At 41.7% G+C, this 14,605-nt stretch overlaps 1 protein-coding gene across 1 annotated transcript; it reads left to right on the top strand.

The window, feature by feature from the left end:
- Positions 1 to 232: 232 nt before the first annotated feature.
- LOC121880186 (uncharacterized protein K02A2.6-like) lies at positions 233 to 691 on the top strand. The gene has a single exon (XM_042387314.1). It carries the CDS (start codon positions 233 to 235, stop codon positions 689 to 691), a length of 459 nt encoding a protein of 152 aa, XP_042243248.1.
- The last annotated feature ends 13,914 nt before the right edge of the window (positions 692 to 14,605 follow it).

A 14,605-nucleotide genomic window follows, 5' to 3' on the forward strand; every position in this document is an offset into this window, starting at 1 on the left:
ACTTCGAGAACTACATTAGACACACCTAGGCATGACTAAAATGAAGGCAGTGGCAAGGTCCTATGTCTGGTGGCCCAATCTGGACAAGCAAATTGAAGGAGTTGTTTCTTCATATCAAGTATGTTAATCCATGAGGGCAGATCCACCTACTGCACAAATTCATCCGTGGACGTTTCCATCCAAACCTTGGTGAAGACTTCATGCTGATTTTGCAGGTCCAGTTTTGGGAAAGATGTACTTTGTACTTGTCGATGCTTACAGTAAGTATCATGAAGAGGTTCAAATGAAGAGAACTACGGCCGAGGCTACGGTAAAGGTTCTCCGTGAGGTTTTCAGTAGACACGGATTACCTGAGATTCTAGCCACAGATAATGGCCCGCAATTCACTTCAAAAGAGTTTGCGGATTTCTGCTTAGCAACCGGTATTTTGCATCGTACATCCTCAGCATATAAACCTTCTACGAATGGTCAAGCAGAAAGAGTAGTTCAAGTACTTAAGTCAGCTTTACGTCAAGCTGAAGTACTAAAGCAAGATGCTGAGACTGTCCTACAAAGATACCTGCTTTCCTATCGCATCACTCCACATTCTACAACAGGAATCGCCCCTTCTGTGCTGCTGATGGGAAGGAAACTGCTCACTCGTTTGGATTTAATATTTCCATCTTTTACGAAGAAAGTGGAAGTACTGTAGAACAAGAGTCCATGGTGAACCGAACTGTTTCACGTGGCTGCGTGTGTTGAAATTGGGTGATTCAGTGCGAGTGAGAAATTACAGAGGAAAAGAAAAATGGGTGCAAGGTAAAGTGGAAAAAGTGGTTGGAGAAGGGCACTACTTAGTGAAAGTTCATGATGGCTATGTAGGGAAAAGATACATTGACCAATTGCTGAAGTGTCCTCAAAGAGTAAATGAGCAAATGGTCCCTGAGGAGGCTTTAGTACTGGTAGATGAAAATTAAAATAATGAAACCAATAAATAATTTTCAAATCCTATTCCTAATGTGCTTCCAGATATGTATCCTATAATGAATGAAGTAGAGCCTCAAATAAGTGAAAATGAAAGGCCTACAGTTTCAGAGGTTTTGGGGTAATTCCAAAGTTCTCCTAATAAAACTGTACCTTCTCCCAATGAGCGACTAGTTGCTTCCAAGAGATATCCAGAAAGGCAAAGAAACCCTCCTAGATATGTAAATGACTACTGTGTACAACTTGAATATTCTTTTATTTAATTTTAGTGTCTACTACTTATAATATACAGTACTATACTATAACTTACTACAATTACTGTAGTTCCCTATATTGCTGTGCGTTAGTTTGTTAACATTCCTTATTAGATGATAGTTTAGTTTATATTTTTTAGGATATGTTTCCATTTGATTAAGTTTGACATTTTTGGTTTTAAAAGGAGGGATAGTGTTCTATATTATTGTACAAATAAGTGTATAAAGGAATAATTAATATTATTACAGCAACAACTTTATTTATTTACTTTAATGTTGATTGTTTATATGTAGACTCACTGTAGGGAGGTGGGTTTATATGGAGACTCACTGTAGGGAGGTGGGTTTATAGCGAGAGTAGAGATCTACTGTAGGGGAGGTGGGTTTATATGGAGACTCACTGTAGGGAGGTGGGTTTATATGTAGACTCACTGTAGGGAGGTGGGTTTATATGGAGACTCACTGTAAAGGGAGCAGGAAATAAACATGGGACTTAGAAGACTGTGCTTCAATCTCTCCTACATAAATAGCCTTAATAAATGAAAACACCACACAGGACACAACACACTTCCGTATGCAAGAAGATAACATGGTTCCCACTTCACATTGATTTCCGAGTTATTTTCATGACAGCGTCGAGAATATCCCATTCGACATTGGGATTTGCATTGTTTGTTGTCGGGTTGTTTATCAGGCCATGTCCGAGCAGCTCTCTGAAAGCATGTGCTGCCTCTGGATCCTCCAGACGCTTAGTGTTAAAGCCTCCTCTGGAAGTTTATGCCTTCGCCGTTTTGGGGCGACTTGAGGTGAGAGCTTGGCTCTGACGAGCCGATGATTAGTGCCTCAGTGGTCTGAGTCACGCATGGCTCGGGTTATAAGGACATCTCAGTGATCTCTTTCAAGATAGTTAACAACACTATTGACTACGTCCTTTCATTTAAATATCTTGGTGTCTCTGTCCCTTGTACCTTACCTGCCATACAACAGCTAACCCGCCAATGTTTTGACAGACTGAAACCTCTTTAGAAGTGTAGCGGGGTACAGCCCACATTATGGTGCTAATATTAGAATTGTTAAAACAATGTACCTAGGCTATATAAGCTCTCTGATAGATTACCAAGCACCGGCCCTGGTCCTTCGTGAAGGGAGAGTCATGGACAAGCTAGAAAAAATGCAAAATAAAGCCTCAGAATTGTCCTAGGGTTGTCCCATGAGCACTAAAGTACTTAATGTGAGGAAAGAACTAGGTATACCCAATGTCAAAGATAGAATAAGTGAACTCAAACTCATGATAGCCCTGAGGATTTTGCGTGGTGATCCTGATAACAGTGTTTCCTTAAAATTGCTAGAAAGTATGAACCATGGGACTGGTGAATCAAAATGGATCCAAACTACAGCTACACTAGGCCATGTGTACAAAGTTGAGACACAACAGCACTTCCTACCACCCTGGCAGACAGTTCCCTTCGATATCACAGTACCGACATATCCGCCTAAAATATTAATTATACAAAGTATTTATCTCCAACACACTGCCAAAGTGAGAGCTCTTCAACAAATACGCACCCTACAGACTGATGATAATATCACACAAACCACACACGAGTTAGAATTAACAACTGGGCATCCACTCTACAAACTGAATTAGTTGCCGTCCCCACAGCCATCAAATCTATTGAAACCACTGTCACTGACAGCCTCATTATCACTGATTCTCTATCCTCGCTACTTGCCCTTGACACCCTCAGCTTAAATTGTCATGTGTTTGTCTCTGAAGCCAGACACAAATATGCGTACCTTGTTGAACGGGGTGTCAAGATCAAACTGTAGTGGATCCACTCTCACATCGGCCTCGAAAAACATGACAGAGTTGATGCTCTCGCCAAGCTCGCGTCTAACAAAAACACTGTTGAATACAACCTGGGTCTGTCAAAAAGAACCATAAAAACTGTAATTAGGAAGGAACTTATTGATGAATAAGACGCAAGTAGAGAAGTGCAAACAGGCACTAGTCGAACCATAGTTTACCATGATGAGATGTATCAAGTGAAACATGTACGTTCTTGTCTCACAAATTTGCTTAGCTTTTTCTCAGAAGTATATGAAGCGGTAGATAATGATAAGTCATATGATATAATTTACTTAGATTTCAGTAAAGCATTCGATAGAGTCCCTCATGAGAGATTGATAAGGAAGGTAGAAGCACATGGAATAGGTGGATTATTATTAAAATGGATTAGGTCATGGTTAACTGGTAGGAAACAAAGAGTCAGCATAAATGGATTTAAGTCAGACTGGGGTGCGGCCAAAAGCGGAGTTCCCCAGGGATCTGTATTAGGCCCTCTGCTGTTTGTTATATTCATTAATGATCTTGATTTAGGTATAACTAGTAGGATTAGTAAATTTGCAGATGATACCAAAATGGGGAGAGTGATAAATTCAGACAGTGACTTTGAACACCTTCAAAGAGATCTAGATACCTTACATGAGTGGTCAGTAGACTGGCAAATGAATTTTAATACTGATAAATGCAAGGTACTACAGATAGGGAAGACGAATACAAACGTTAAGTATAAACTAGGTAACACGGAAATAGAAAGCTCAGATTGTGAAAAAGATCTAGGTGTATTTGTTGGCAACGACTTGAAACCTAGAAAACAATGTATTAGCGTTCGCAACAAGGCAAACAGGATTCTTGGGTTCATATCTAGGTCTGTGAGTAACAGAACTGCTGACGTTATCTTGAAACTTTACCTAGCATTAGTGAGGCCACACATGGATTATGCGGTTCAATTCTGGTGTCCTTATTATAGAATGGACATAGATTCTTTGGAGAGAGTACAAAGAAGAATGACAAAAATGATCCATAATATTAGAAACCTTCCATATGAAGAAAGACTGAAAAGCTTAGGCTTGCATTCATTAGAGAGGCGTAGAGTTAGGGGAGATATGATAGAGGTGTTCAAGTGGGTAAGTGGGATTAACAAGGGTAAAATGGAAGATGTTCTGAAGCTCAGTAATAACGAAATAACTAGAACAAATGGCTTTAAATTAGATAAATTCCGATTCAGAAAGGATATAGGCAAGCACTGGTTTGGTAATAGAGTTGTGGATATGTGGAATAGGCTACCGAGTGCTATAGTAGGATCGGGGACGCTAGGGAGCTTCAAGACGAAGTTGGATAGGCACATGGAAGTGCTGGGATGGGTGTGAAAGGGATCTGCCCTGTATGGGCCAGTCGGCCTCCTGCAGTATCCCACTTTCTTATGTTCTTATGTTCTTATGTATATGGAGCAAGTAATAAGATCACTAGATTACAGGATGTTGTAACCGCTAGACTAAGGCCAAGTACCTCTGGCAGTTTGTCCCTCAAGCACATGTGAACAAAACTATGTATAAAGTGTGTGGCCAGACATATGGCCACACACTCGAACCCTACGTCCTTGACTGTGCGAAGATAGAACCTTTTAGGGACAGGTCCAAACACAGTGTGTGAAATGGCACAACACTTTATCTCTAATGGCAAGGTAGCTGACATATTAAGATTGTATCCACTTTTTTGCACTTAGTAGCTATATCAGTTTCCATGTATAGAACCAAACACACAACGTGCTTGAATACCTCTCACGCAAATGTGAATAACAAAGTGTGCGGCTAGAAATATTGCCTCACACTCCTTTACTCACGCAGTTGCAATTAAGTTACCTTCTCTATACAGAACTAAACAAAGAATTTATTTGAAACACTCTGTAACATTCAATTCCTGACCACGGGGTTTAGTTATACGGACCCTCTGTGAACTCTACTCTCTGATCCTATTGCGCTATCGCGCACAGGATGAGTAAGAGGTACACAATAAACTAGCCGCTGTAAGTGGCAAAATCAAAATTAACCACCACCACCACCAGCTACCACTGTACTCTACCACCACCACGAGCTACCACTCTACACAAACCACTACCACGAGCTACAACTGTACTCCACCACCACTACGAGCTACCACTGTACTCCACCATCACTAGATACCACTGTACTCGACCACGACCATCACCACCACCACCATGAGCTACAACTGTACTCCACCACCACTACGAGCTACCACTGTACTCCACCACCACTAGATACCACTGTACTCGACCACGACCACCACCACCACCACCATGAGCTACAACTGTACTCCACCACCACACTCCAATATTATACTCACCACCATGCGACATACAGCTGAGGTGTCTTAGAACAATATAGTACTTAACGTGGAAGTGTATATTTCTCTACTGCCAAAAAACATGATGATGATGATAATGAAGTGAAGTGGCAAATGACTTTGCCCTGAGAGAGGGGAGGAGAGAGAGAAGGAAAGCATAGAAACGGGAAGTAAAGTAGTAGGGGGTGATAGCAGGTGGGCTCTCCACCTAGCTGAGACGAGTTGATATGTTGGGATGGTGGCCACACACAGCATACGTCCGCCCGCTCAAGGGAGGCAGGGGAGGGGGTGGGGTGGGGTGGGGAGCTAAGCTAGTTAGGCATTCATTAGTGTAATGGGTGTTAATTTATGTTTTTTAAATGGTACAGTTGTTAGTTCACATATATGTATTAAGTGGGTCTTGTTCTAGTACGTTAGCATGGAGGCTCTTGGGCCACCAGCTGTGTGTTTTAGTAGTTACTTCTTCTTTTAACTGGGAGAATATTGGGTCCTCCAACTCTTCAAGTTTGCTCCAGATTCTCTGAGCTTGGCTGTGTGTACGTGTGTTCAGTGGTTCGATATTGTATAGTTCGTGAAGTTCTTGTATTTTGGTGGTGTATGGGGGGAGTTCCTTTGATGGTCTACGGATAGCTTTGTTTTGTACTGATTGAAGTTTAAGTTGGCTGGTTTTGCTGATCGTGCTGAGTGGTATTGGTGGATACTCTAGGTGGGGGCGGACAAGTGTTTTGAATAGGTGTAGTTGAATGTTGGTGTCCATTTTGCTAAATCTTCGTAGTTTGGTGACCTGTGATTGGGCAAGCGTTTTGCGTTGTGTTATGTCTTTTGTTATGCCTGTTATTGTTATTGTGAGTCCCAGAATTTTGCCTTCGTTGGAGTATTGTATAGGTACATTGTTGATTGTGATTGGGGCTGGGTTTCCGCTAGATTCAGCATCAAAAAAAGAATCAACCAGGAACTATGGCACCTTCACCCAGAAAGACCACGGAGAACGAAGACCTCGGGTATGAAACTGGTCAACGACTCTTCTCCACTACAGCTACCCCCATAATCTTAACAGAAAGACCGCTGGCAGAAATAAGGCAAGGCAAGGTAAAATACACATACTCAGACAAAAACCTAAATGACACACGTATTGAAACACTAATCAAGAAAGGAAGAATCATCACAAGACACAACAGAATAGAAAGAGTTGATCAGTCATCGTATAAAAAGATCCGCCTGGGCCTGCTGACGGACAGGAGGGGGTCAGGGGAACACCGGCCAGCAAAATTGGCGCAAACCAGCTCTAGGCACCAGCCTTCATAATACACAGGTTAAAAATAATCCAACACAATGTTTTAGCATGGATCCCACAGAGAGCAAGCGAACTATATAACACATACCGTAACATAGAGCCAGATATTATCCTCATAAATTCGCATGGTATGAAAAACTCAAAAAAAAAACAAAAAAACATTTAACTACACAGTCTACCAAAAAAAAAAAGAAAAAAAGAAAAACAGTCAAGACCCACAACATGGTGGAATTGCCATAGCCATCAAACGAAACATACAACACAAGATACACGACTCATTTCAAGAAAACATTCTGGCGATCAAAATTAACTGCCCAACAGGACCTACTATAATCGGCACCTGTTACCTCCCTCCGAGAAGACCCATATTCCCACTAGCAGACATGCTCAAACTGATGAGAAGAAATATACCAGCATATTTTCTGGGTGACCTAAATGCACGACACCGCGTCTTGGGGCACCAGGATAACAACGCCGTAGGGCAGATTTTAAACACATTATTGAGTCACGGCAACGCAATACACCTTGGCCCGGAATTCCCCACATACATCAGAGCAGGTCAAATCGGACATTCAGACATAGTTCTCACAAACCAGCATCACCATCTTAACCTGCAAATGCAACCTGGCCCAATAACCACCAGTGACCATCTCCCTATCGTGGCCACACTCTCCACGTCGCCAATACAGATCCCTGTCAGGATGAGATACAGCTACAGCCGGTCCAACTGGGAGGAATTAAAAAAGGAGTTAAACAATCACCAAATCGCCCAACTAAACAACATACACACTTTCCAAATAGACAACACACTGGAGATATGGTACGGAAACTTGATCCAAGCAATGGAACACCACATACCCACGACCACTCACCGTACATTACTACACCCTCAATACTCACATCAATCAAGAATTCTACAGAACAATTCAGTAATTTCTTAAAATTAATCATAGAACAAGGATGGACGCCAGAATACAGAAGACAATATTACACCATACACGAACAACTAAGAAACATGTCCAAAGAAGCATACGTGAATAACTGAGAGAAACTAATAACAGAAACAGAAGCAATTTACCACAACCCGAAAGAATTCTGGCGGAAAATTAAACACCCAATGGGAATCTCCAGCAACGAATCAAACTACATTCTAAAGAGTAACCAAATCAAATTAACGGAACCCAAAGAACAAGAACCTGAATTCCGGAAATATTGGAGCAAAAATATTTCAAATAAGCCAGGAAGACAACCTGAACTTCTGTATGAACACCGAGCGACAAGTAACCAATCATATGACACACACAACCTACATCTGGCAACCAAGTCCCAGCATAGACATAAACACTCTTGACGATTTTTCCACACTGATCAAACCAATCACCGCAGAGGAAATACACAAAACAATAAACAATTTCAAGAACAAGGCCCCGGGCATCAGTAAAATAAACAAACCCATACTCCAGCATCTACCAATCAACATGATACTCCAAGTCAAACATTTTTAATGCATCACTTGCCTCTGGTTACTCTTCAAGGAAATTTAAAACAGAAAGCGTCAGACTTATACCAAAACAAGGTAAATCCCCCACTCAAGTATCAAATTACAGACCAATCTCTCTTCTAGAAACACCGGTAAAAGTCCAAGAAAAAATCATTAACCACCGACTGAGAATACACCTTGAACTTGAAGAGAAATACAACCCCAGGCAGCACGGATTTAGAAAACAGAGGAACCCATACAACCTTAGCCCTAATCTACAAAAACATAGCAAACGCAATGCACAACAGAGATCAACGTGACGTAGTATTAAGGGACGTGGCGAAAGCATTCGACAAGGTCTGGCACTTAGGGCTTAAATACAAAATTACCACCCAAGAACTTCCCAACAACTTTACTTCTTTTCTTTGGAACTTCCTTGACAACAGAGAGGCTAAAATTATCATTGGTAACCACATAGGCCCAAACATCAAGTGAGACAGCGGAGTACCACAGGGAAGTAACCTCTCGTCAACATTCTACACAATGTACACGGCGGACATGCCACCTCCTATACACGGAGAATACATAGCGTATGTTGATGACGTCACCCAAATCATCCGACATCCAGGCAAAGGCAAACAGATGATGGCACGAAAAACAGCCCACGCCATCGAACAAATCAACGAATATGAAAAAAAAGTGGAAAATACAAACCAATACACAGAAACTAAAGATCATACACATTGCAAAAATAAACCCAGCACCAATCACAGTCAACAACGTACCTATACAATACTCCAACGAAGGCAAAATTCTGGGACTCACAATAACAAGAACAGGCATAGCAAAACACACAACACAACGCAAAACGCTTGCCCATTCACAACTCACAAAACTACGAAGATTTAGCAAAACGGACACCAAAATTCAACTTCACCTATTCAAAGCACTTGTCCGCCCCCACTTGGAGTACCTACCAATACCACTCGGCACAAGCAGCAAAACCAGCCAACTTAAACTTCAATCAGTACAAAGCAAAGCTATCAGTTGAGCATGAAAACAACTCCCCCCATACACCACCAAAATACAAGAGCTTCACACATTATACAATATCGAACCACTGAACACACGTACACACAGCCAAGCTCAGCGAATCTGGAGACATTTGAAGAGTTGGAGGACCCAATATTCTTTCAGTTAAAAGAAGAAATAACTACAGGAACACAAGCTGGTGGCCCAAGAGCCTCCATGCTAACATAGAAGAACAAGACCCACTTTACACATATATGTGAACAAATAACACCACCATCTAACAAACATAAAGTAACACCCATTACACTAATGAATGCCTAGATAGCCTAGTTCCCCCCCTCTCCTGCTTCTCTTGAGCGGGCGGACGTCTGCTGTGTGTGGCCACCACCCCAACCAATCAACTCGTCTCCGCTAGGTGGAGAGCCCACCTGCTATCACCCCCTACTACTTTACTTCCTGTTCCCATGCTTTCCTTCTCTCTCTCCTCTCATCTCCCAGGGCAAAGTCATGTGCCACTCTTCTTCATTATCATCATCATCAAACAAAACAAAAAAACATTTCAACTTAAAAGTTCAAAATAGACAAAACGAAAACACAAAAGGAAAAAAAAACAAAGGTCTGACGACCCAATGATGAACACAGAAAATAACAACATGAAAAAACTTCATGCAGTGATCTGGTTGAGCCCAGATTCATTAAACTCCACATCTTTACTTCTATTTCCCCCGCCTAATCCCTACGTCTTTCCTTCCTCTTTCCGATCTTAACTAAAGACACCAAGACCAAGACCAAATGGTGACCCCGTAGTGATGCACTCACACAGGATGGATGAGAAACGGATCACTCTTCCAGTTCTCAATCACAACATTGAAGACTGGCTAATCCACATGGAGGCAGCTCTCACCGGCTCAACAGCTACAGGCGAACAGAAATACGTCGCCCTGGTCTGTTCCCTGCCCACAGAAGTCGCCACGCAAATCTCAGAAGTCATCACTAAGCCCCAGATGACAAAAAATTCACAGCTCTACTTGACGCTCTCAAGAGGCGATACCAGCGGCCTGATACCAGTCTCCTGCAAGAACTATCAGGTCTCTCCCTCGGCAACTCAACGCCTGCACGTCTCTGGGACGAGATGCGGAGACTGAACTCCAGCAACACAGACAGGCTTCCTGACACTATCCTGTGCCAGCTTCACACTCAGAAGCTCCCCGCAGAAGTTCGCCTCACCCTGTCCGCACTGGAGATCTATGCAGCCATGGCAGAGAGAGTATTCCACGAATACACTGCTGTGTGCCATGCTGCCGCGGACAACTCAGTGGTCACACCATCACTTAGCTCTGGTCTCGTCAACCAGATTAACTCTCCTCAGAGAAGTAACATTCCACCAGACAAACAGGACATGAGGGACCTGTTAGAATCTCTACACCGTAGGATGGACACCCTCGAGCAGCTCTATTCCTCCATGCCTGCTGCTGATCCTGCCCCTGCCTAACGCATTGTGTCCTACCGACCCCGACATCCCCGCCCTGCCTCAGACGCTGCCGCCAGCCCCCAGCACAGTGTACCTACCCTGTTCTGGAGTAAAATAAAAAATCTAATGGGCAACTGACTCCATAGATAACAGCCATCTTACAGATGACAACGGGGCAAAAGCTACAGAAATTGATTTTCAGAAATTTTTGGAGTAACATATATAAAATCACAGAAGAATAAAACAAACTATTGTAGAGTAATAGAACAGATGGTAACAACAAACCTTACACTAAACACAGAGAAATAGCAACCACCAAGAACAATAGACCTCAACATATTAAACAGTGCAGACACATTAACCACGCTAGTCACCACAAAAGACATAACAAACATAATGACCAGTTTTAAAAATAAAGCACCTGGACTAAGTCAGATAAACAAAACTGTCCCTCAAAACATACCCACAACACTGATAAAACAACTTACACAAATTTTTAACGCCTCGCTAGCAACAGGACACTTCCCTACGAGATTCAAAACAGCCCAAATCAGACTCATGCCCAAACCCGGAAAAAAGACCGAAAAATTACAGACCCATATCCCTATTAGAAGCACCAGGCAAAATACTAGAAAAATACTCAACAACAGACTCAGAAACTAGCTAGAGCAGGAAAACAAATACAACCCCAGACAACATGGATTCCGGAAGAACCGAGACACAAACACAGCTATTGCACTAATTTACGAAACAAAAGCTAACGCCCTGAGCAATACAAAACAGTGCAATGTCGTTCTCAGAGATGTATCAAAAGCTTTCGATAACGTGTGGCACGAAGGCCTCAAATATAAAATAATTCAACGCGACATGCCCAAAATTATGAAAACCCTTTTCTGCAACTTCTTAGACAACAGACAAGCCAAACTCAGTATAGACAACTACACCGGACAAACCTTCAGCATATACAGTGGAGTCCCACAGGGCAGCAACATTTCACCCACACTATACACAATATACACAGCAAACATGCCAGACTACATAGCAAACTCTGACGACATCACGCAAATAATACAATATCCGGGGAGATCTAAACAAATGATGGCTATAAGAACAGGAAGAGAAATTGAAGCAATTTATAACTATGAGAGAAAATGGAAAATCGAAACCAACATCCCAAAACTAAAGATTATACACATTGCAAAAATAAATTCATACCCAATCATAATCAATAATCAACAGTTACCATATGCAGAAAGTGGAAAAACACTGGGACTCAAAATTTCCAGAAATGGTATACACCAACACATTTGAGAAAGATTGACAAATGCCAAATCACAACTAACCAAACTCCGTCGCTCCAGAAAACTAAACACCAAAACACAACTACATCTATACGAATCACTCGTCAGACCACACCTTGAATACCCACCAATTCCACTAAACACAATAACTAAAGCAAACAAACTCAAGCTGCAAGCAGTCCAGTATACAGCACCAAGAAGAGCAGCAAAACATAAGCTGCCATACAGACAAAAAATACGAGACATAGAACATAACATAGACACCATTAACATAAGAACACACAAACGAGCAAAAGCGATATGGGACAAACTACACAGAACACAAGACCCTATTTTACAGGAACTATTACAGGCAAACAACAATATATCACACAGCTGGTGGCCAAGAAGCATCAACATTAACACAATCAGCCTGGAACCATTATACGCGAGAGAATAACACCACTCATATAACCGAAAAGATGGGGACTATCCTGCCAGCTCACACAAGGACCTGGTGGGACCCCGCAATCACAAAAGATGAGGAACATCCCTTCAGTAGCATAAGGACCTGACGGGACCCTAAAACAAACTCTAAAACAGCACATTCCCCTGGGATCACACTTTACTCTAGCTTAGCTTAGCTTCTAACCCTCCCTTGCCTCTGGTGGACTGCGGGACGTCTGTCACTGGTTAAGCTACAAACCAGCCTCCGCAAGGTGGAAAGCCCACCTGCTATCATTCTTCCTCTGTACTTCCCACTGTTTATCTTTACCTTGCCCTTCATCTTCTTGTTCTCTTCAGAGCCACGGCTCTCATATCTCGGCGTTCTCGCTCGCTTGATGGTCATTCTACTCAATGCTCTCAAACGGACAAGACCTCCTCTCAACAAGCTCCTCCCACATAGCAACTCCCGAGCACTGCATTGTACATACAATACATGTAGAGTTACGCTATTCTGAGTTTCCTTCCTCACCTCCAACCTGAGTGCGAGATCTCCCATGTTGTACGTGTGTATGTGGCCATAGCAAGGAGAAATTTGACACGCACAAAGAGAACTTAGACCATACGCCACGCTACAATATTCTCTCTACTGTTAGTTTGTTTAATGCTTTGTTTAACTAGAAATATAATAACAACGAACTGACATTACTATCGGGAAATCTCAATACTGTTCATTATTAATTAAGAACTCCGTGTAAGAAAAAAACTAGAACATAAATAGGGAGTGGTACTGGTGGTAGCAGCAGGTGTGGCAGTACTGTAGACTCCTGCTGGGCCGCTGGCGTCCTCACAAAAATGCGGAGAAACAAGACCTGGCCAAATCCGATCTAATTCCATCTTGAATTTATGACATTCCTCGCCGCCGTGACATAGTACAGGAGGTGGTGGTGTTGTCTCGCAAGGGTTTTGCTGCCAGTGTTTCTCAAGGTTACAATTGTTGAGAATTTTTGCTTATGTAACATGTGTTTTTGTTTACTTCGTGACGTCAGTATGACGTAACTATAGTATGCTCTTATTCTATGAATGAAATGAACAACGTTTTGTACGTGGAAGAAATATGTAAATATCTTTAATAAATAATGACGATCCACTGAGATGTTGAAATTACTTAATGTTCCTTAAAACGACAGATTTTTCAATATTTGTAAAGATCTTTGTGAATTTTGGCACGTAATTAGACGTGAGCTGCGGCTAGCACACCATAACTTTAGGCACAATATTCTCGCGGTTTTTTTAGGTACCTCACCGATGATGAACAGGAGAAAAATGTTAACTGATTGTTCTTAAATACTTCTCATTACCCATGTGTTTCACCATCAAAATATTATTATTAAGTTTTATTTGTTGTTTAACTAGTACAAGATCTGTACTCATCTTCCAGTGTTCTATGCAAATAATGAAGGAAAATGATTTAGTTCATGATTTGGATCTCAAGAAACATTGTATTAGTATTTCGTATTAGATTTATACTTACTGTATAACTGGCCTGAGGGAGAGTGAATCAAGACATATGCCCAGGACGTCACACTTCATGTGATACAATTTACGAAAATGTATACAAAGAACCTTACCCCAACATCGTGATTGTTACCTAGGAAAAAAATAAGCGTAAGATAGAATTTCAGCTAACAAATACTGTACAGTAAGTGTGTCAGAGAAGCGCTATACAAAAACATAAGAAAAACAATAATAAATGGTGAGGCAGCAGTTGTCGACAAACTCATGAATGAAAACGCGTTTACGTAATACAACCCAACAGTAAAAGCTGTGTAGACTTACATGTAGAATTAAAAAAAAAAATGTTGGGAGGTGGCCAGTAGCAGCGGAAGGTGACACAGTAGACTCCTGCTGGCTTCCTCACAACAATGTGGAGAGAGAGAAAAGACCTGGCCAAACATTCCTCACACAATAATGTACTGTTGCTGTGTTGTCCTGCTGCCAGCGATACTCAAGGTTACAATTGTTTAAATATTTGGCTCATATCAACATTTGTTTTTGTTTACATTGTAACGTCAAAATGACGTCACTACAGTACTCTCCTTATTTTATGAATGAACAAAGGGTTTTACAGTGGAAAACACAGTAAACATCTTCGGAGCAACTTGGCGGTGAATTCTTGC

This window comes from Homarus americanus, unplaced genomic scaffold (genome assembly GCF_018991925.1).
Source record: "Homarus americanus isolate GMGI-L3 unplaced genomic scaffold, GMGI_Hamer_2.0 scaffold30108, whole genome shotgun sequence".
In the NCBI taxonomy this organism is placed as follows: Eukaryota; Metazoa; Arthropoda; class Malacostraca; order Decapoda; family Nephropidae; genus Homarus; species Homarus americanus.